At 39.3% G+C, this 25,099-nt stretch overlaps 1 protein-coding gene across 1 annotated transcript; it reads right to left on the bottom strand.

The window, feature by feature from the left end:
• Positions 1 to 16,584: 16,584 nt before the first annotated feature.
• LOC147436373 (uncharacterized) lies at positions 16,585 to 17,710 on the bottom strand. Its single transcript, XM_086488151.1, has 3 exons — positions 17,220 to 17,710; positions 16,994 to 17,048; positions 16,585 to 16,887 (listed from the first exon to the last, which is right to left on the bottom strand). The coding sequence occupies exons 1-3, from the start codon at positions 17,286 to 17,288 to the stop codon at positions 16,706 to 16,708; spliced, it is 306 nt and encodes a 101-aa protein (XP_086344277.1). The 5' UTR covers positions 17,289 to 17,710; the 3' UTR covers positions 16,585 to 16,705.
• Between the last annotated feature and the right edge of the window lie 7,389 nt (positions 17,711 to 25,099).

Below are 25,099 nucleotides of genomic sequence, written 5' to 3'. Positions count from 1 at the left end.
CTTCAGGTACTTAGATGCATTCATGACACTATGGCATATGAAATGATAGCAGGGGCTTCAGATAATCTAGCCAACTATTTGGTTCAAACCATGTCATTAGATAAAGGTGTACATACCCTTGCCCAACTTGTCAGCAACTCTAAGGAAAGGGTGGTAGGACTATGTGAATTCATTGAAAACATTCCTGCCCAGACACTTGATCACAAAGGGGAGTTATCCAAGCTCTCTTTTGATTATTTCAGGAACAGGTTACTTTTAAACAAACCACACCTATGAGGATTCGTTTGGGATCGAGAGCAAAAGCATAGAATATATCATTGATAGACTATGAATGCCAACCATACTTTTTTCAAACTGGCTGCCAAAGCCTTAAAACTCCTAGAGGAGTAAGGTCTTCCTTGAAGACAATTTCAGATATCGTGTTGATAAAATTGATTTTAACCTCTTCACAAAAAATTTGATTGGGCACATCTCTATCTACTAATGCTTCTTACTCGACTTTTGTTACTCTCATCTACTTCACAAGGAAGTAGGCCCATACACAATGGGCCTATTGCCAACCCATTGTGTATGGCTCCTGGGTTAGGGTGGTTACACACACATAGAGCTTATAGACTATACAATCACTCCACTTGCCCTTAGCCAAATATAGCTAAGCCTTTCACACCTTCCTCCTGAAGGAAATCTATGACAACACACTCAAAGATTGATCCACATAGGATGGCTTAGTAAAGACATGTATGCTAGGGTTGGTTGTATCAACTTTTAGCCAACTATTGACATTGAGTTATGTGGACAACAACTCCCGCCAGTTGGAAGTGGAGGTATATACACATGGCACACTTGGGTTTGGTTGGTGTTTATGAGAAAAGGCATAATATGGTGTGATCAACTTTAGTCTTATACACCTTGTCTGGCTTTGTTTCTCTCTTGTATTCTCACTATACATACATGTATGTTGGTGGGTATTAGTGCTTCCCTCTTCACCCTCAATAAAAAGATATTTTGATTTATAGGTCTCAAATGACAATTAATGGGCACTATCTGTCTTTGAACTGCGTTCGAGCCCCGTATCTCTCCCCACACACATGCACGATCGATAAAGCAAATACTAACTATAATTTAATGAATCAGTGGGCATTATTCGTCTTGGAAATGCTTTTGAGCTCCTTCTCTTTCCCCACACACATGCACGATTGGTAATAGCTTGGTACTTTATATATTCTTCTACGCAACTCTGCTATTTGATGATGTGTCTTTTGGCTTAGCTGGAGTTGTGAACAGGTGGATACCCTATCTTGTTACATATGCATAACCCACCTCTGATTAACGACATGTGGATGCCTTCATCACTTGCACATGGGCATTAAGTACCGAGTTTCGGTGGATATCCTATCTTGTTACATATGCATAAATGTGTCATGCATGGCGCATATGTTGTAGGTGCATCTCGCTCTCTTCTTGCTTACCCGAGCGAAGGGAATTCGGACACTACCTTCTCCACGCGCCCTAACCGGCTCAACACTGATGCACAAGGATTGTCCAACACACACACACACACACACACACACACACACACACACACACACACACACACACACACACACTTGGCTAGTAGAGGACCTTCTGTGAGGACACACACACACATGAGCACTTTGATCACTCCTCGATCACACGCATGTGGGCATTCTAGAACTTCTCAATTACATGTCTTGCACTACTCTTGAGTATACGGTTTGCTCTTGGTGTATCACAAGGATGCGTGTCTACGAGTAGGCTGACCCCATTCGGAGGACAAATTTTGGCATCTTTGCATTGGGTTCACTTCTTTGCCTTGCCCCTTTCCAACACTCAGAAGAATAGCAGTATTCATCGCTGCACCGGGTCAATAGTCTATGACTAAAGCTGGATCACCATACACGTCGGTGTCTATGCACCTACTCATACATTTGATAATTTGTATGTTTTCTAAAGAATGCATCTCCTGTAATATTCTACCTTATCAGTATATGATGATATTGAGATCTTTCCATCCCTGAGATTCTATTGCGAGGATATCTGGACTTTTTAATTGTACTTGAATAGATGAATGAAAATACTCTGGAGTGTAATGATAGGTATTTCCTATGGAGAATAAACATCGTTTGGGCTTTGGGCCGGCTTAGCATAAACATGGTTTTAGTTCTAACTATCACATGCGGACTGAAAAAAGTGACTCGAACATCTACCTATCAACATGACTCTGGTCGACTACGTTTGGGATTCTTTAGCACTGATAATTGCATATGCTGCAAACTATGGTAATACTCTTGTGAATAAACATTTGTGAGCAGGATTTTACTGCCTTATTTGGATCCTGCAATCCATTTACTTTGCATCAGACATTTAGCAAGATTTTTTTTGCTATAGTTAAATTCTCATTGGATATATATATGTTACTGACTTGATAGTTATATATTATTGGCTTGCATGAGCATACATCGTCTTATGTAACATCAACTTTCAGGGGAGGATAGGCAAACATGATCATGTGAACATTATTTGTCGACAAAAAATTTTGTTCTTGAAACTAGGAAACTGGGTTTGATTCTCTACCATCCATAATGTACTTTGGACTTTTGCATACTCATGGGATTAGCTGATACTGTGCTTTGACTACTGATGAATACTCCTACTTTTGATGTTGTACTCCCTCTTTAAGTGGTACTCTCTCGAAGCTGGTAATGACATCTTGGAGTTATAGGTGAAATGCTCTTAGTTTTTAAAGTTGAACACTCACTCTTTTTTGACATTCTTGAACATTCTTGAGGATCAAGATTTTATGGGTTTTGAGATGCAACTAGCACTTTCTTTTGGGAATTGGATTTTAAAAGCTTTTTGAGAAGGAAATTTTTTTATAGTGATATATATTTATATACAGGACCTCACTCTTGATGAAGGTAAGTATATGATGGTGAATTCACAACTGTAAAGTACTTTTTGATGCTATCCTTTTTTGATGGATAAATGCATAATTTTTAATTAAAAACCGATGTTTGTAATTTATTTGAAATTTGTCTGATGATGTAAAAAGAACCTTAATCCTCAAGTGGGGGTCTCGGATGAGATGGCATTAGATTGAATGTTGAGAAATTATCCAATTTACAAAGGAGACGCTGCCTGATTTTTTTTGGAAATTAAAGGATGTAAATAGTAACATAAATAAATGGCTCATTCTCTTAACATAATATTTGATCTATGTTACGTTGTTAGTGTTTGTTGTAATTTTTGACACCAATAACAAGGGGAGGGAGTCGTTGACACCTGTCTTCCCAAGTAATGTCAATTCTGATCGGCTTGTGTTTCTTGGATGGTGACAGGTAAGAGATTCTTTCATTGGGATTACAACGACAAGTGCAACAATAATAGAAGATCATCCATTGTTCGGTTATTTTTTAGAGATTGAAAACCCTTGTGAGGGTTACCTTCGCAGCTATGTTTTTCAAAGTTCGTTGGCTTGAAGATAGCGAATTATTATATCTTCTGGCTCTTGCTTTCAGTATTTATGCATAAAGACCTTTCTGTACTATGAATGGGAATTATACCACCTTTTCGTTGTCATAGTTTCTAGTGTCTTTTGTGATCTAAAAGGATTCTTTCATGTATATTGTATATTGTATATTGTTATTGAAACACACACACCTAACACCAAGAATAGTAGTGATACTATTCAAAGACCTAGTTACTATATTGTAATCCCTTGATGTCTATCCTAGACAATATTACCTTGGATTGATCCATGAGGGATGGGGCTCTCTTTACACGGCCCTTATAGGTTCGCCTCGTCGGTTGAAGGATGAAGAGGCTATCAGTTCTTACCCTTTGAAGGGATTTATTTAGTTATTTATTTTGCTAAATTACTTTTTATGGACTATGCAAAAATACACACCATCTCAAGGGATAGAGCTTCAGATGGAGCCTCTGTCTAAAGCATCACTTCAGGTACTTAGAGGCATTCATGACACTATGGCATCTGAAATGATAGCAGGGGCTTCAGCTAATCTAGCCAACTATTTGGTTCAAAACATGTCATTAGATAAAGGTGTACATACCCTTGCCCAACTTGTCAACAACTCTAAGGAAAGGGTGGCAGGACTGTGAATTCATTGGAAACATTCCTGCCCTGACACTTGATCACAAAGGGGAGTTAGCCAAGTTCTCTTCTGATTATTTCAAGAACGGGTTACTTTTAAACAAACCGCACCTATGAGGATTCGTTGGGATCAAGAGCAAAAGCATAAAATATATCATTGATAGACTATGAATGCCAACCATACTTTTTTCAAACTGGATGTCAAAGCCTTAAAACTCCTAGAGGAGTAAGGTCTACCTTGAAGACAATTTCAGATATTGTATTGATAAAATTGACTTTAACCTCTTCACGAAAAATTTGACAGGGAACTCTCTTCTAATGCTTCTTACTCGACTTTTGTTACTCTCATCTACTTCACAAGGCAGTAGGCCCATACACAATGGGCCTACTGCCAACCCATTGTGTATGGCGCCTGGGTTAGGGCGGGTACACACACACACACACACAGCTTCTAGACTATACAATCACTCCACTTTTCCTTAGCCAAATATAGTTAAGCCTTTCACGCCTTCCTTCTAAAGGAAATCTATGACAACACACTCAAAGATTGATCCACATAGGATGGCTTAGTAAAGACATGTATGCTAGGGTTGGTTGTATCAACTTTTAGCCAACTATTGACATTGAGTTATGTGGACAGCAACTCTTGCCAATTGGAAGTGGAGGTATATACACATGGAACACTTGGGTTTGGTTGGTGTTTATGAGAAAAGGCATAATCTGGTGTGATTAACTTTAGTCTTATACACCTTGTCTGGCTTTGTTTACCTATTGTATTCTCACTTTACATGCATGCATGTTGGTGGGTATTAGTGCTTCCCTCTTCACTCTCAATAAACAAATATTTTGATTTATAGGTCTCAAATGACAATTAATGGGCACTATCTGTCTTTGAACTGCTTTCAAGGCCCGTGTCTCTCCCCACACACATGCACGATTGATAAAGCAAATAGTAAGTATAATTTAATGAATTAGTGGGCATTATCCGTCTTGGTACTTCTTTTGAGCTCCTTCTCTTTCCCCACATGCATTCATGATTGATAATAGCTTGGTGCGTTACATATTCTTCTACGCAACTCTACTATTTGATGATGTGTCTTTTGGCTTAATTGGAGTTGTGAACAGGTGGATACCCTATCTTGTTACATATGAATAATCCACCTCTGATTAAGGACATGTGGATGCCTTCATCACTTGCACATGGGCATTAAGTACCGAGTTTTCGTGGATACCCTATCTTGTTACATATGCATAAATGTGTCCTGCATGGTGCATATGCTGTAGATGCATTTCGCTCTCTCCTTGCTTACCCGAGAGAAGGGAATTCGGATACCGCCTTCTCCACTCACCCTAACTGGCTTAACATTGATGCAGGACGATTGTTCAACACACACACACACACACTTGGCTAGTAGAGGACCTTCTGCGAGGGACACACACACACATGAGCACTCTGATCACTCCTCGATCACACACATGTGGGCATTCTAGAACTTTTCAATTACAGGTCTTGCACTACTCTTGAGTAAACGGTTTTCTCTTGGTGTATCACAAGGATGCGTCTCTACGAGCAGGCTAACCCCATTTGGAGGACAAATTTTGGCATCTTTGCGTTGGGTTCACTTCTTCGCCTTGCCCCTTTCCAACACTCAGAAGAATAGAAATATTCATCTTTGCACTAGGTCAATAGTCTATGACCAAAGCTGGATCACCATACAGGTAGGTGTCTATGCAGCTACTTAGAAATTTGATAATTTGTATGTTTTCTAAAGAATGCATCTCCTGCAATATTCTACCTTATCAGTATATGATGGTATTGAGATATTTCCATCCCTGACATTCTATTGCGACGATATCTGGCCTTTTTAATTGTACTTCAATAGATGGATGAAAATATTCTGGATTGTAATGACAGGTATTTCGTGTGGAGAATAAACATCGTTTGGGCTTTGGTCTTAGCATAAACATGGTTTTAGTTCTAACTATCACATGCTGGCTGAAAAAAGTGAGTCGAACATCTACCTATCAACATGACTCTAGTCGACTACATTTGGGATTCTTTAGCACTGATAATTGCATATGCTGCAAACTATGGTAATACTCTTGTTAATAAACATTTGTGAGCAGGATTTCTACTGCCTTATTTGGATCCTGCAGTCCATTTACATCGCATCAGATATTTAGCAAGATTTTTGTTGCTATAGTTAAATTCTCATTGGATATATATATGTTATGGACTTGATAGTTATATGTTATTGGCTTGCATGAGCATAAATTGTCTTATGTAACATCAACTTTCAGGGGAGGATAGGCATACATGATCATGTGAACATTATTTGTCGACAAAAAATTTTGTTCTTGAAACTAGGAAACTGGGTTTGATTCTCTACCATCCGTAATATACTTTGGACTTTCGCATACTCATGGGATTAGCTGATACTTTGCTTTGACTAACTGATGAGTACTCCTAATTTTGATGTTGTACTCCCTCTTTAAGTGGTACTCTCTCGAAGTTGGTAATGACATCCTGGAGTTATAGGAAATGCTCTTAGTTTTTAAAGCTGAACACTCATCTTTTTTTGACATAGAAAAATTTACATTCTTGCGGATCAAGATTTTATGGGTTTTGAGCTGCAACTAGCACTTTCTTTTGGGAATTGAATTTTAAAAGCTTTTTGAGAAGGAAATTTCTTTATAGTGATATATATTTATATAGACGAACTCACTCTTGATGAAGGTAAGTATATGATGGTGAATTTGCAACTGTAAATTAATTTTTAATGCTATCCTTTTTTGATGGATAAATGCATAATTTTTAAGTGAAAACCGATGTTTGTAATTTATTTGAAATTTGTCTAATGATGTAAAAAGAGCCTTAATCCTCAAGTGGGGCTCTCGGATGAGATGGCATTAGATTGGAATGTTGAGAAATGATCCAATTTACAAAGGAGATGTTGTCCGATTTTTTTTGGAAATTAAAGGATGTAAAGAGTAACATAAATAAATGGCTCATTCTCTTAACATAATATTTGATCTATGTTACATTGTTAGTGTTTGTTGTAATTTTTGACACCAATAACAAGGGAGGGAGTCATTGACATCTATCTTCCCAAGTAGTGCCAGTTCTGATAGGCTTGTGTTTCTTGGATGGTGACAGGTAAGAGATTCTTTCCTTGGAATTACAAGGACAACTGCAGCAATAACAGAAGATCATCCATTGTTCGGTTATTTTTTAGAGATTGAAAACCCTTGTGAGGGTTACCTTCTTAGCTATGGTTAAAGTTCCTTGGCTTGAAGATAGCGGACTATTATACCTTCTGGCTGTTGATTTCAGTACTTATGTATAAAGACCGTTCTGTACTATGAATGGGAATTATACCACCTTTTCATTGACATAGTTTCTAGTGTCTTTTGTGATTTGATAGGATTCTTTGGTGTTTATTGTATATTGTTACTGAAACACACACACACACACACACATACACACTCGTTGCATGGACGACTAATCCGATGTAACTACTCGCGTGTGCACATACCTGTACCTGGGCATTTACCTCTCTTCTTACTGGTATGATGGGGTTTGCTGCTAATGATCAGCAAGCTATGGCTCTACTCTCTCGGTCTCCCTTCTCTCGCATGCCCCGATATTGGGGGTTGCCTATGCTACAGAGCCCATCCAAAGTATGCAAGTGTATTTGGCAGCCCACCTGGCTTGCCCTTTGCATGCATACACTTATAGATCTCCTCCTGTGTTCTCCCCTTAAAGCTAGTCAACCCTTTGGGTTTCGGTTTGTTCCGGAGCCCTTCTGGGACACACGCTGCTCTTTAGTCGAACTCGCTTCAACCTTGCAGTACTAGTTAATACACTTGCAGGCATGTTCATCAAGGAATTTTGCCCTTGCTCAGGCTCATTCACCTAAGGAGTTGCGGATCGTATTGGAGAATCATCATGATCTTCGACATAACACTCATACTGGTTGCCAATGGAGATGCTCTCAGAGGAAGATACATCAGGTAGGTGTTTTCACCTACTTAGAATTGTTGTGATAATTTGTTACTTTGATCATTTTTTAACCAAACAATGGTTTGGCAGCATACTAATCAATGTGGCTAATGGTTCTATTTCTCATTTAGCATTAGCATAACGAACATACTATAGTCTGTTGAAATTGGTTAAACACGAACATTTGGATCTCATTGAGGATGCAGTCTCTAAAGACGATTTTTGGTATGTAATCATACAATAAAATGTGAACATTTAAAGTGGAAGTTACATTAGCTCAAAGTATTAGCTCGAAGCCATATTGTGAGATTCTTAAAGTGGAAGCCATTAGCTCAAAGTATTAGCTCGGAGATTCTTAATTTCTTAATTCTTAATTTCTGTCAAGGTAATTTTGTGATTCCTGAATGCCATATTGTAAGTTCGAGATTGTATTGCTGGTTGTGGGATGATGACCTGGTTTTTTTTTATGTAGTACATATTTGGGTGTAAAATTAGTCAGCAACAAAAAGAAAAAAAGTGTGTTGTAGTCATTCATTATGTCATTCCCGCAACAAAAAAAGATGCTCGGTTTTGAATTAGCATGGGATACATTATCTCCATTTTAGTAATAGATGAAGTTCATTACTAACCTTGTTCTGATTACATGGTATGTTACATGTGTTTTAGAAAGATGGGTCAATAAACATAAATACACAAAAGTCAATTGATTTCTAATAGTTTTTTCATGTTCATACTCAGCAAGTTAGTTGATTGCTAATAGCATTTGGTTTACTATGAGGGCCTACAACTTCATGTGAGGGTCTCATACAAGAGGTAGACGATTGGTTTTCTTTAGCATAAGGAATAATAACAAGCGAAATACTGATGATCTTCGGATAGAATTTGGATTGTATCTATTCAAATTTACAACTCTTAACTATGTATTGAATCATGAATTTCAACTAACCTAGTATTGATTGTATCTATTCAAATTTACAACTCTTAACTATGTATTGAATCATGAATTTCAACTAACCTAGTATTGATTTTTGGTTGTGGACTTGCTAGGCATCCATACTTTACTGTTAATTGCCCTATTTACATACATAACATAAGATATATTTTAGGTCGTGAAACCGTAAACCTCCTCTGGAGGATCTCCTTGGGAGATGGCATAAAGTGAGTTTTTTGAAATATTACTCAAATTACAAAGGAGGTGCTGCCCGATTTTTGCCACGTGTTTTACATTGATCAATAACCTAGAAATACATAGGTATTTGCACCATATATGGTAATTGACACTAGTAGTTTTTTGAGAGGGCTCGGTGAGTATTGGGATACACATGAATATACATTTAGAGGTTATCTTACTTGAAATCTTAACTTAATAGTCAATCCTAAGGGTAAGCTGTAAGCTGGGTCTACAGGTGTGACATGGATGACAACTGGATCCAGTGTCGACACCTACAAAACGCACAAACATAGCCAGTTCTAACTGAATGTTTTTGCATGGATGCAGGTAACAGCTGGATCCTTCTCCATGTAGATGTAGTGGAAGCTACTCCCAAAGGGTGGACGCACAAAGATACAACATTAAGATATCATTTTGTAATGATCAAAGATCATTACAAAATGATCAAAGATCAAATTTTTGATCGACAAGATTGTATTATCCATTGGATACAGAATGTTGTATTGGTGTATATGAAATGCTAATTGAGTTTTATGACATTTGGTTAAATTTTTTTGTTATTTAATACAATTGTCTAAGTATGGTTCAATTATGAGGGGATTTTCATACTTAAACACACACACACACACACACACACACACATAGAGTAAGGTTACTTCTCAATAGCTCCTACTACACCCATTTCAATGGCTCCAACGACTATAGTGGATGCAACGTACGTAATATGCACTTGCAATATTGACTTCCAACCACTATAGGGGATGCAACGTATAGCGATCAGCACAATAATATAAACTTGCAACACACCTCAAACACACACATGTGCACATACACATTTAGAAGGTTGTTCCCAAGCATGGCTTTGTTTGCATGACAAAAAGGACCTGCAGTCGTGCTCTATCGGCTCCACACACACACACACACACACACACACACACACACACACAAAGTAAGACTATTGGCTAACCCAAAATGTCTTTGCTCCTTGATAGCTCTTGCTGCACCTTCTTTAATGGGTTCAACCACTATAGCGGCTACAACATACAAATGCACCAACCTTCGGTCAATGCAAGCATCTTTATATGTTGAGAGAGAGAGAGAGAGAGAGAGAGAGAGAGAGAGAGAGAGAGAGAGAGAGAGAGAGAGATCATTGATGCGGGTATCGAGATAGAGAAAGTGTCCATTTTAATGAGCCTTGGGTTCATATATTTGCTTGGTAGAGAGAGGGTTATCATGGGAGTCATGGGGGGAGCTCAAAGAAAACCGACACATGGGAGTCTGCATGCATGTCCATGTGTATGTGTGTGCATGCATGGAGATAGAAAATTGCCATCACAAATGAGGGACATAGGTTTAGGGACATGAATAGAGTCTCCATGCATTTTGGAGGTATATGTATCTTTTAAATTTCTAGCATTTAAATATTTCTTTATCATATTAGTGTATATTTTGAAGGGTAGCACAAATTTTCATTTCTTAAGAAAGACGAAAATGCCCTAATTTGAGTAAAATGCATTCCAAAAATAAAATCTAGCCATGGTAGGGGGTAGATTGGGTATAGTGGATGAGGATTGATAGCTTGCACGAGAGAGAGAGAGAGAGAGAGAGAGAGAGAGAGAGAGAGAGAGAGAGAGAGAGAGACATTGAATGCATATAGCTTTGTAGTTTTTGTTGCCTTGCCATCTTTAGAGGGTCAAAGGGTGGTGCAACAATGCAAGGTTAGCATCTAAATGAGGGTGGTAGGGAGCGCGTTGGGACGGACAAGTCTGGTAGGAGGAGAATAAATTTGTCGGAGGGAGCTGGAGGCCATTTGCCAAGCTCTTGTGTAGCAGCTTAAGGGTGGAATCTCTCTCTCTCTCTCTCTCTCTCTCCTCTTTCTCTCTCTTCTCTCTCTCTCTCTCTCTCTCTCTCCTCTCTCTCTCTCTATCTCTCTCTCTCTCTCTCTCTCTCTCTCTCACACACACACACACACACACACACACACACACACACACACACACACACACACACACACTTACTTTTTTTTTTGAACTGTAGTTTATTCTGTATGGTTTTGTATCCTTTGTTCATCCTCCTATCATTTTATAGAAGAAAAGGCTACATTTTGTGCAATCTCACTACGAATGTGAGGTAGTACATAGGCAAGAATGTTGGTGCAAGTGTGAAGGCACAAGAGGTGAAGAGTGTGGCATTCTGGCTTGAGAAGATGGGTGCCTGAATAGGTGGCCACACTCGGCGTGTCTACCTCAAGTTAGCTACAGTGGACTGCGTGTAGTAGGTGGACTCTGTGATGATAGAGTTGAGGTTGATTGAAGGTCGATGTGAGTTGGGGATAGACAAAGCACAAGGAAACAGTGCACACGAAAGTGCATAGTGATGAGGAGCCAAGGGTGATGATAGTGCAAATCCTTGGGAGGACATCAATGGCACATAGAGGGAGGGTTTCTGGGGAGTATGCACATAGGTAAACCTGACAGATAAGGGTAGTGGAATCGTGACATAGTTTGATGGATGAGGGTAGTGGGATGGGATCCGTACGTGGCATAATAGTTGAACATGAAATTTTGGTAAAAAATGTTCCCCGTGGCCACATTTTCGCCTCCCGTTTCTGGCCTCCATATGCTTTGAGCTTCTTTTTCTTTCTTTTTAATAGCGACTAACATATAATGGTGGCAAAGAGAGTTCCTCGCCAAGTGTCAATGTATGCTCATCCAATTGGGAAAGGTAGGATACAAGAAAGTCTAATTGTGAGGAAAAGGTTTCCCCTGCATGCAAGGCTAGAAGGATGCTACTTGCACGGCTAGACCCTTTTGAGATAAACCACCCGTCATCGTGGCCCACACTACCATGGAGTTAACACTTCATTCATAAACTTGGAAGAATACGGGTGGCCACTTTAAGTGCAATCCAAAATTAAACCCACCTAGGCTCCTTGCCTCAAGGCTCAACTTGCCACACGTTGTGTTGAGAGGCTGAGAGAGAGAGAGAGAGAGAGAGAGAGAGAGAGAGAGAGAGAGAGAGAGAGAGAGATTTGGCCTCTAGAAGATTGTGCAAGGCATACTCTCCCTCTTCCTCTCCGTCTCCTACCATGCACTTGGGGAGCTTGCACACGATATATAGCTTTATTACATAATTTTAATCGATATGTCAAAAACACATAAACAGGATGATGGGCATCATGCTCAAGCGTTATTTTTTGAATTACATAAATTAGATAATATGTGCATCAAGTCATTGGGATGACGAGCTTTCAATTTGAGGGGCCGTCTCTTAGACTGCATCATATGGGAGCATGCATAAGATGCGCAAGGAAAGAACCTCAAGGATGATTTTCCCAAATGCAAAATGAGATTCTTCTGATCCACATCTAGTTAATTATTCTTGCATCTTGAAGGTTAGTCATATTATGCAAGAAGTTTGACACCTGCATGGTGAGATTACAGGTTAGATGGTCTTCAAAAGAAGGGTTGATATTTTTGCAATGGCTTTGGCAACTTGGATTTGATGAGCTCTAAAGACAAATACTAGCATTTGAGGAATTTTTATATTATAAAAGATAAGTGACATGAATGAACAATGATAGATCCAAGCCTTACACATGTCTTTAGAAGAAAGTTTTTTTCACATTTTATAAATACCATGTGTGTCATGGGGAGATGTATAAAGATAGACACACACACACACACACACACACACGTAACACTGGTAAGAGAGAGGGAGTCCCACCAAAGGCAGATCGGGGATTTTATATTTGCGAGCTTTTGTTTTCGAGCTTTTGGAATTGAAACACTATTTTTGAGCTTTTTAATGCTTGTATTACACTAATGATATCTTCAAATATTAATGGGCATGAGAAAAATTTACATTAGATTGTGCATTCCTTTAATCACCAAACAATCAAATAAAGCATGCATGCACGTCTTTGCTTATGGGAATGTATGCTCATGCGGGTGCTCATGCACATCTCTTATTAGCCTAAAAATGTAGCTTTAAAAAACACTATTTCTAATTAATTAATTTTTATTGAACATCATATTTTGAAGAATAGCAAACAACATATCTACCATAGTCTCAAAGTAACCTAGCAAACCAACTCACGAAATCTCAAATTAAACCAAATTAGACTCCAAGTAGCAATATAATATGCATATCATACCACATAGCAAACCTCCAATCACATAATCTAGTCAAATGGCCACCATAAGGCTATGTCCAAGTGATGTGGTCACCATGTACATAAAACACGCAAATCAAAACATCAAAATGAAATACCTAGAGAGAGCATATATACCTATTCATGCTCAACTCTAAGGAGACTATCATTGTCCATAATATTGATGACACTCACCTTAAACCTAATGTGTTGGAAGACCATTCTGGAAGACTAAGAGACCACGTGGAGGAAGAAAATCAACTTGTCCAATGTGGGCTTCTTCAAAATCATTGAGCTATTAAATGTTGGAACACCCTCCTCCTCACCTGCTAATTGCCAATGCCCCTTCCTTTAGTTTTTCTAAAGACTACATGTGTGTATACATAATAGTAGTTTCTTATATGCAACATCCCAGGGAACTAGCTAATTATATCATTCATGCCAACACCATGATCAACATTATCATCATTGTCATCATGCCCTCTAGCTTACATAGCATCCTCTCTCTCTCTCTCTCTCTCTCTCTCTCTCTCTCACACACACACACACACACATTTCCTACGTCAACATATTGCAAGAAAGGAGAAGATATCTTGATAAAAAATATGAGTTACATAATAAGTGGGAGCACAATCCAACTATGAGAGTATGATTACGAAGTAATTCAAAAAAATTGAATTGAATACGATACTTACGAAGAGCTACCCCTTGGTAAACGAGATTATAAAACATTGAAATAAGATTATGTTGAAAATACGACAACATGTTCCATTAGAAGGTGTCCATGGGGATATTTTATTAAGCCATTTAGTCATGATATTAAACCTTTGATTTAAACATTTATTCATGCTATTGACCCATAGTTTACAATGTAAGGAATGAAGCCATTAGATGAATGTTATGGTACTCATTGAAAACATAAAAATTGAAATGTACCACCACTTTGATTTTCAAGGTTGAGAACGTGAGATGGTGGTGATGTTTAAAGGTTTTACTCATGAACACAATTAAAAGAGCCTAACAAGGTATCAACGTATTCATGAGGCTTCTTTTGAGCTAGTAGCTTCATAAACATTGGTGATCTAGCATTGTAACCTCTACATTGGCCATGCATCTTTCTATGTCCACATTTACATGTTTCCCAACTCTTTGAGCTAGAATTTTTCCAATTTGCCTCAAGAAAGTAATTGATAGTATGCAATTTTGTGTGTGACATGAGTGGTGGTACTCGCAAAGTTTATACACGTATACCCACTTCTTTATCTCTGCCCACTAATGTCTATCAACATAGATTAGGGCCAGGCCTACTACTAAAAAAGGCTCTTGTTAGAAGCATGCATGTATTTTAAAGCATCATAGCTAGCAAATTGGTGCTCCTGAGCTTGTAGCAAGTAAGCCATTAAGGATAATAAAACTATTATTCTTGTCTATCAGAAGAAACATTATTCTTCCACAATTTTACCCGCCCAAGGTTATCAACACAGACTAGGATTACAATCTTGTTTCCTCCTATTTAATAAGGATTGAATTACAAGTTTAACTCAAAATCTTTGCGCTAAGTTTTTTCTAGTCTTTTTTGAATGGATGTAGAGCATTACACATGCATTTCAATTGTGAATTGTTATGAATTTTCAGAATGTTCAATAGTGTTTTTTTTTAAATGTCTATCATAAACGTACACAAATACCTTTAAACCATTTGTTACTATGATGTTCATTATCTTTAGATTACTTTCTTACAAGTTTCATACATAGTTCCACCTTCTCACTCTCCTTCCAATCATTTGTTTTGATTCATTTAACAGCTCAATTCTAATCTCCAAGCCATGTTTTTCAAGAAACCTCTCAATAGCACGTTAGAAAGCAAAAAGATGGCATGTATAAAAATGAATAATAGATGGGCTTCAAACCACCATTTGTTTTCAAATGAGTTGCATCGATCGAGATTGTTAGCTTGCTAGTTGCAAAATTGAGGGGGGTGAATCATCCACGTTGTCCATGGGCACATGGATGACCAATTAGTGGCTCTAGGTCAGCTACAAGATATTCTAAATAAAAACATGAAAAATAGAGACATTGTTGTAGATCCCTTGAGTAGTTGCTCGCAATTTCGAGGGAGAGAGGAACTTCTCTTTTGCAGGGAGAGAGAGGAAGAGATAAAGCCAATCATGAACATAGAAATTGACAAAAATGATATTTTTAGGAAGAAAAAAGAAGGGGTTGGAGCTCCCCCATCATCTGCGTGCACACGGATGATGGGGAAGCTCCAACCCTCGCTTTTTTCAAAAATTCTTTGCTCTACAATGGTTGCATAGAAACAAGCCTCTCGGCAATATGATGAGGCAAAGACAGTTGTACACATAGCCATAGACATCTATATGATTTATAAGAATTGAAAAAAGATTTTGGAGCTCCCCCATCGTCCGCGTGCATGTGGATGATCGGGGAGCTCCAAACATCCCTTTTTTTTTCCAAAATCTTATGTGGGCATAATGGGGGCCTGCCAATTCTCCCCCCCTTTTTCTCAAAATTCATTGCTCTGCAATCCCTGATCTGTAGAAACAAGCCTCTCCACAACGTTTGTAAAAGTATGATGAGGCAAAGTTAGATGTACACATAACTGTAGACATATCTATGCAATTTATAACAACTGTCAAAAGGTGTTGGAGCTCCCCCATCATCCACGTGCGCGCGGATGATTAGGGAGCTCCAAGCACCCTTTTTTTTCCAAAATCCGGCTCGTGATGGACAATGGGGAGCCCTTTTCTCCCAAAATTCTTTGCTTTGCAGTGGGTGTGTACAAATAAGCCTCTTGGCACCGCTTAGGCATAGTCAGCTTGAATATCATGTAACTGGAGGACTATGGAGGACTTTCATTCTCTTTTGGGTGCGTTACGGTTTTCTAGTCATGGCCACAAAAACACTCTCTTTTTCTACCTTGAGCATTTCAGCTCCACCTCCCATCCATGGTTGCACAACATTGTAGCATACTGCAACAAACATTGAAGCCTATGCTTGGAAAGCTTGCTATAGTGCAATTTCTCTCTCTCTCTCTCTCTCTCTCTCTCTCTCTCTCTCTCTCTCTTAAAATTCACAAGAGTGAGTGGCATATTAAATATCATAAAAAAGAATTACAAATTATAGATAGCCTTTCTTAGATCGAACCAGGGCATCACCAGTACATAATAAGACATCCGAAGACACAAACCCCACCAAATACACTAGCTGATCTGGGAGCCGTCTGACCTTAAGGACAAACGACTGACAAGGGAGCCACCTTGACAATATCGCAGAGGTTGAACTGGGAGCTACCTGTATGGGGGAAAACAAGAGAAAGGCCAACCGAGAAGGCTGCCACCAGACCGAGAAGGCTGCCACCTTGCAACACGGACCGACCACTGAACTGGCCGCTGATAGCATCACAAAAACCTACTTCGCATAACCCAAGCAAAAAGGATCTTTAAACCCTAAACCGGAGCCATGCATCCAAACATAGGCAAACCAAACCCAAGAGAACACATAAGTATGAACCAACCTGGTCCGAGGAGTGCCACCATGTCGAGGTCTTTGTCACTGATGTCGGCAAGCCCCTAGAACCGCAAGAGAAGATGCAAAAAGAGCAACAACTACCATCACCACAAAGTATCAAGCCATTAGGGTGGGCCAAGCACCCACTAGAGAGAAAACACCACCGAGGTAGCTCAGAAACACACCCGGCCCCAAACCAAAACCGCACAACAGTGTCCTACTTCTCAGCAAACCGAACTTGTGCTCTGCGTCCCAGGAAGGAGCCCGCCCCAAGCAACAAACTCCTCCCACTGTTTGGCCATACTGCCGTCACCCAGCCAACATGGAGGCCATTCTCCTCCCCCCGAGAGGAGGCTCTCTCTCTCTCTCTCTCTCTCTCTCTCTCTCTCTCCATGTGTTATGGCTAATGGTAGGGCTCTACTCGCTCAACCTCCCTCTCCATGGTCGACATCAGCAGCTCTACAGCGTGCCTCCTAGGCATTGTCTCATGCACGAGAATGAGCAGCTTCCAATATCACATTACGACGAACTCACTACAGCCCCCGTACTCACAAACACACACTCTGCAAGCATGCACACTGGAAAGGACTCTCGAGTCCCTTTATCAGCCTCAACTATACAAACATAAGGCTGCCCAAACGAGCGTGATATGCTGCACTGCCTGCACGAGCAATATAGACACAAGGAGCGCTACACTCTACGTACTCCATCATGCTCTCACGAGTGCTAAATCCTTTGCTCTCAGACAACAGATTTTAGAGCTTCCCTATCATCCGGGCGGACGCGGACGATCAGGGAGCTCCAACACCTTTTTTATAAAAGTCCTTTGCTCTCAAAAAACAGATTTTAGAGCTTCCCTATCGTCCGCGCGGACGCAGACGATCAAGGAGCTCCAACACCTTTTTTTATAAAAATCCTTTGCTCTCAGATCATGGTGAAAATCTGGCAGATGAAAGGCCTTGCATGACGAGCATCACGTCAGTGTTACAGCTTTCTCTGGTAAGGCAAGATCATAGGCCGATATGCACTGCACCCAGTGCAAGGACAAGCTAAAGCTCTTGATTGTTAATGATTCCCTTGTAGATGGTTGAGAAAGCATGGGCAGATGGCCCTTGCTTCTATGTAATATGCTATTCGTAGGGTTCCATGCTGATGATCTCTCTCTCTCTCTCTCTCTCTCTCTCTCTCTCTCTCTCATGCTTGTGATATTGCTATGAGATCAAAAATGTAGAAGGGTGGAAGGATCATAACGCAAGGCAGCTACTCAAGATACAATTGGTTTGCTACCGTGGTTTAAAGAGAGAAAACAACCAGAGAGAGACTGTAGTGGGAGAGTAGTGCTAGGTTGTCAATACTAAAGGACAAAAAGTACATACTTGGGAACATGTTCGCATGCAAAGTGTGGTGCAATTGTCGGAGAGCACGATGTCCTAAACAACTATCTTATTAGGAATGTCGTCTAACATGGGCATGATAGATAAGCTCTAGGTTGTCTATATCAGGTGCAAATTGAGGGCTTCTATCTTGAATAAAATCACTTATATTTCCATCTTGAAGTCTTGTGGCATTACATGGTGGCATTTTTCATGTTGGGCCTGCACAATTCTTCAGTCAATATGTATGTCATTTTAGTAATATATTGAAAGCACAAAAGTGTCATGGTGAGATTCTTGCCCAGCATTTCATCTCTTGGAGTGCATTGATATGCTCAATACGGACATGATCAAGACGAGTGCTAGGGCTATTTTCAAGACTAGGGCTCAGTATGAAATCACTTTATTTGTGTCTTGGATGCCATGTGGCATGAAATTCACATGTGTAAACAAATTCATTATGATATTACTGGTTAGGTAGTGCTTTGGTCAACATGTATGCTAAGTGTGGTGATTTGGAAAGAGTGAATGTATTTGATGAGTTTATTGTTTCTAGATTATTGTGTATTGGAGTGCATTGGTTGTACTCATGTCCAATAGGGGCAAGGTGAGGAAGATCTAGGGCTTTTCCAAAGGAAGCAAAGGGAGGGCTTCTCTCTAAAGGAAATCCCCTAGGGGTGCATCTTGAAAGCATCTGGAATTGTGTAAGACACGAACATGGGTAAAAAAATTCTTGAGAATACTCCTAATTTAGGATTTTCAACCTGCTGGAAAAAGATGCCATGCTCTCCATGTATGCCAAATTTTATGCTCTTATAGAAGTCCCAATGTTATTGACAAGATTTCAATCTGAGATGTAATTTTTTGGTACGGACAACAAGGTCAAGATCTAAGAAGTTTGTTTTCACTTAATGTGAAGCCAATTTTGTTGGGTGGAATGCAAGTAAAATGCCTAGAAGGGCTGCTCTAGAATGTTTTAAATTCCCTGCAAGAGGAAGACATTCATAACCCAGATGTTATCACTTTTGCTAATGTGACCAAATGTATCTTCATATAAATAACATGTTTAAAATATGGTATTAGACCTGAAAAACATTACATTTCAACTATTGATTTTCTTGGACGTTTAAAAGATGTGAGACTAATCAAGATGATGTCATAGCTTGATTATCTTCCAACTTGGTCTACTCTTCTAGGTGCTTCTTGAGAGTGTCAAAAAAACGACCCCAAGTAGAAAGATACATGCTGACATTTGAAATATTGGGTTACTTAAGAAAACATGTACGTGGGAGTATGTTTATCTGTATGAATTTTTAAGAGCACATTACTAATAGCTCACACTGATCAGAACGAGGGTTTCCTTGAGGAAAACATATACTAGTGCACAAGTTGATCTTCATGACCTTCCTGTTACAAATTTCATCTCCAACCACATGCATCTGTTCTAGCCTAGATGCAAGCATTGAGCTCTCCTCTCTACATCCAAATGAAACCAACTAACCTCTGATTACTTTTGTGTATTGAAAGGTAAGAGGTAGTAGAGCTTTGCCCTGAAATAATCACAAAAAAGAAAGTTTAATAAAGTACCTCCAACACTTCATTGCACAATTAAAGACATTGGAAATAGGTGAGTATACCTGCTGTGCACCTGGATCAACAGTACAATGCACAAATCAACACCAAGCGATAGGGAACGTTGGGCAATCCCCAAGCTTCCTATTCACCCAGTAGTGACTTCACTGTATGAGATGTCTGTCCATTGTCGGCTATCATTCCCCGAGGTCTTTGCGGTCAATTGTAACGGATTCAACATCAAGGTCAACACCAAGCAATAGGGAGTGTTGGGCAGTCCCTAAGATTCCTATTCGCTCAGTAGTGACTCAACTATCGTATGTAATGTCTTTAACGGCAAGGTCAACACCAATCGATAGTGTTGGGCAATACCTAAGCTTCATATTTGCTCAGTATTGACTCTATTGCATGACTTGTCGATTAGCATGACATTGGTTTTCCTGTTGTAATCCACTCAAGGTGCATAGGTAATAGCAAAAAGAGTGTCTAATGTGTATGTCCAATGATGGGACATCCTATTTATGCATACACAAAAATGCATGGAAAACAATATGCTGTGCAAGAAGGATTTTGAGGGGTTCTTCAGAAAGATGGTGTAGCTATAAAATCATATGACATAGCTTTGCAAGCTGGCACCCCTTTAAGAATGGTTTTTGTTGATGAGGATATGTGCTCTCATCTTATTGTGCACTGTGCGTGAGTGTTGGACTCTACGACACTCCACCAATTGTAAGTTAATAGACTTTGACTCTTATGCTCATCCCATCCAGCATGAGCAATATGACTTAGATATGCTCAACTCTTCCAGCTTGAGCATGTAAGCATAATAACTATGACTCTTAGCACAAAGTTTAACATGACTTGAAGCTTTGGGACTAATGCTTTGCTCATTTAGTGGCTCAGCAGCCCGACTCTAACTATGCCAAAGAGTATTTTTTGCACCTTGGCGACTTGACTTTTTACATTTTTGACCTTACTACAAACATTTCTTCAAGTAAAAGTAAGCTTGAATCCTCAAAAAGAGGATTAGTGAAGGATCAAGTTGGCATTGAAGGTTTATTTTGCCATACCTATTTTATCATCTTTGAATATGCATTCACATTGGTTGGTTGGTCCTTCTTTGTCTATGAAGACTCCATTATACGTTTGATTCTCCAAGTAGGCCTGTTGATAGGAGTCTTTGATGTTTTTGTTGGCCTCTTTTCCACTGTCTGCATTTGGCCTTTGACTAGGAGCATTGAAAGACTTAGAAATCCAAATCTCTTGATGACCTTTGTATCTCCATTGTTGACTCTGCTTTGCTTTAGGTCTTGTTGAGTTCTTGAGATCTTCATGCAGGTTTGGTGTAGTTGTAGTTGGCTTGTGGTTGACTGGTAAACAAATCTTTGTATATCCTTTGTAGAATCCTTGTCTAAGAGGAAGATTCTTTGAGATCCATCTTTTTCCTGTATCCCCTTGAGAGTTGTGGTTGACTTTAGCATCTATTGATGTTGTTCTGTTGTATACCTGCTACTTAGGTATCCTAGGATATTGTCGAGGTTGACACCTTCTGGACCTTCTTTCTTGGGAGGGACTTGAAGTTAGTTCAATATATGCTCTAACCTGCGGTTTTGGTACCCATATCTATCTGTTACCTCTATAGTACTCTTGTTCTTTTAAGCTCCACTATGATGCTATCTATCCCATGTGTTTGTCTTTTGGTGTTGATTTCATGTCTTTAATCCAAACCGAATCATTGACTTTGATAAAACTGCTCGAAACAAACACTTGATTGACTTTCCTTTGCTTCCTTGAGTACTTTGGCTGATATATCTTTGCTTTTCTAGGTGTCTCCTTAGAGGTTTCAGTGGGGTCAGCAATTGACTTGAAGTTTTGAAAGCCTAACTTGCTTGAAGAAGCTAATCCATGAGGGTTCTTTGATGTAGAGGATATGCTGTCACACCTTCTTTGCTAATCGGTGGAAGTTCCAATTTATCTTTACCTTTGTCTACAAGATTTTTCTTTGATTCTTGTGACTTCTGCAACTCTGAATCTAGCATTAAAGGTAGATGTAATTGTTGTTTGCTACATCTTGGAAAAGAGAGTATTAGCATTTTATCTTCCTTGTAGGCCTTGTGTTGGTCTAACCACTGGTGTCCAAGTATGACATCTGCAAGAATTTCCATTGAAGGCTTCACTTGAAATTTTACTTGATCTTCATGTTGTTGGATGCTAAGGTAGCAACCATTCTTCTTGACTTGTAGCCTTACCCATGATTTCTCTATTATTTGGTTTGCCCTGAGTAATCTCTAAAATGTTATGGATGTTGTCTGCAACCATATTGTACTTTGCTTCTTTATCCAGTAGAGCATTGCATCTGACACTTGCTCCTTTTGTACTACTGAGCACTATAGCTATTCTTGTTGTTGGTTCTATTGAAGACCTTTGTCCTAATTTTGCCATGGTCTCATCTTGATCTAATTGTGTCTCTATGGAGGGTGACTTGAAAATTTGTTTTCCAATTTGACTTACATTGGTTGATTCAGCGTGGCAATGAGTGATTGATCTTTGGACTTCCTATTGCTTCTTGGTTGTTTGCAACCCCGTTCTTCTTAACTTCTTGCTTTGGTGGCATCCTCTGCTCAATAGCTTTCGCGGTTGTTCTTCGCTCTGTTTGATCTACACTTACTATTGCCTGATTTTTTTTAAGTTCTGTTCGATAGAGATGAATCATCTTCAATAAGATCTGCTTTGATATCAGTCTCCTATCTAACTTTGCTTGAAGACTTTGTGTTGTTATCCGTGGGTGACCAGTCTTGATCTCCATTCTTTGTTGTCTGTGATGACTTTGTCATGTTTGCATTCTGTACTTCTAACATCTTTTGGGCCATTGGCATTCCCATTATGATGTTGTATGGCATATCCTTTGTTGTGATCACGTGGAATTGTGCTATGATGATATGTGAACTTACCTCAATGGTGGTGGAGATGATTCCCCAGTATTCCGCTCGTTTGTTTCCTGATATGCTCACAAATTTAGGAGCATCTTCTAGCTTGGTTGTCCACATCTTTTCCAAGTGCAAAAAGACATGAGGTTCTTGTCTAGCTAAAAATCTAGCTTTACTACACTGGACAGCTTTTCTTCATTTTCACCAACAATGCTGCACTTGATCGTCTCAGGATTCATGTCTGTATTGACTGCTTTTGCTGTGCAGTGTCCTTTGGTTGAAATTTGTCTGCATTTTCTTTGCTTTGACCAACTGCTTCAATTGATGTTGACTCCATTGGCTCTAATATTGCACCTTTTTGCAATTGTTGAGCATTATCCGCCTACATCTGGGTAACTTTTGACCTTAAAAGATCCATTGTACTGTCTGGCAGAATCTATCTCTTCGGAGGAGATTTCGGTGGTGACCTTTGTGTAGCTTTCTGAACTTTAGCTTTCATTGACTTTGACTTTTTTATCACCTTTCTGGCAGCTTGAGGCTTTGCATCATCTTCAGATAGTCTTTCACTTCAATCGGGCCATCCATAAGGGTTTGTACAAGGTCATGAACCTGTTGATAGTCATTACCATGTGCATCTTGATATGCATATGTGAGCTTTATCACATGTAACTATTTAAAAACTATTGGATTTATTGGCTTTTGACTTTGATTTGTGGAGATCAACTTAAACTTCTATCCTTGATGGTCTTCATAGAGACATTTATCTGTAGACTCTGATGGAATATGGGTCAATTGGAAACTTGCAACAACCATATGATCTTTCAATGGTTTTCTCCTTGAAGGGTCTATTGGCTAGAAGCTCTAGGGCTTCTGACTTGTGTAGCATTTCTTGGTACATAAGCTAAGCTTGATGGATTTACAGCTCCCCCCTTCCTAGGGTGATCACTATAGCCTGCTTCATTATATGAGTTCAAAATTGTTTGGCTTGGTTTAGTCTCACCTTTTGGGACTGTGAAGGTACACTTTGGGTAGCACTATTGACATTTTGCATTTGTAAACCTTCTACATAGTTTCCTATGTATCTCCTTGAAACATGACAAATTATTCCCCAAGTCAAGCTATAAATAGCATTATCTTTACCCTGATATTGTCTATCCCATGGTCTCCTATGATATGAGCTTTTGTGGTTTCAGGACCCAAGGCATGATAGATGCTAGACTCTCGTCTATATCTATGACTGTTTTGGCCAAAGTATATGCTCGTTTGGTCACAACATCGAAGTTTGATTTCCGATGGAGGAGAGTTTGGCTTTGAACAGATTTCTGGGTTCACTCGGGTAATATCCTTCAACTCTAGAGAGGATGGGCTATAATAGATTCTTTTCTTTGAAATGAACCATCCTTTCTGATCTATCACTGGACACACTTCTATGAGCTGGTATGTGGGCCGTTCAAACACCGGTTGATTCTTTTTGTACAATTTCTCTTTTTGGTCTACATAGTCTGCATATGAATTATGTGTACCATACAAAGCTAACATCATTCTGTTTGATATGTCCCTTAGACTCATGAATGATTGCACACTTGCAGCAGTGGATGCAAAATCATTTGCAAACCTAATAGTGTTTTCAACGTTCGGTGATAACTGGACATCTTGACCAAATTCATGCAAGAATTTGTTGTTCAAAGAATCACTTTTAAGCTTTTCCGATGCATGTGCATCTTTATGTTGATTTTGAACTTGCAGTGTTTTACTGGTGCTTCTAAATGTAATGCAAAATCATCTGATTGCATTAAAAGTGACAAGTTAGATGCACTTACATTGAGGTTCGCATTTTCAATTTTCTCTATACCTTGCTTGGCAATTGATATGTCCCTGTTGTCTGGATTTCTTGGACAATCTTCAGAAAAATGACCACCTTTTTGTCCACAATTTGAGCAATACGCCATGACTGGTGGTATTTCAATTGGTTTTGTCATGTTAAGCTCTAGCTGAGAAGTTTATGTTTCTGTGCTGGCCAAGTTGTCAGCATTTTCTTCTAAAACACTAAGCATCAAGCTGTAGACTGGTCCATCTTGACCTTTGTACTGTCTTTGGCTTGGTTCTCCAATTAGATTTGCTTCTATTGGTTGATATGTTGGATCTTGCAATTATGTTCGACTATATATTTGACCATTGTAATCCATGTACAATGACCCTGATTGCATATGCACCAACTGTATGTTTTGCTGGGTTGTGCAG

Source organism: Adiantum capillus-veneris, chromosome 18 (genome assembly GCF_014529385.1).
Source record: "Adiantum capillus-veneris isolate H3 chromosome 18, ASM1452938v2, whole genome shotgun sequence".
Classification (NCBI taxonomy): domain Eukaryota; kingdom Viridiplantae; phylum Streptophyta; class Polypodiopsida; order Polypodiales; family Pteridaceae; genus Adiantum; species Adiantum capillus-veneris.
This window is presented reverse-complemented; position numbering and strand designations above follow the sequence as displayed.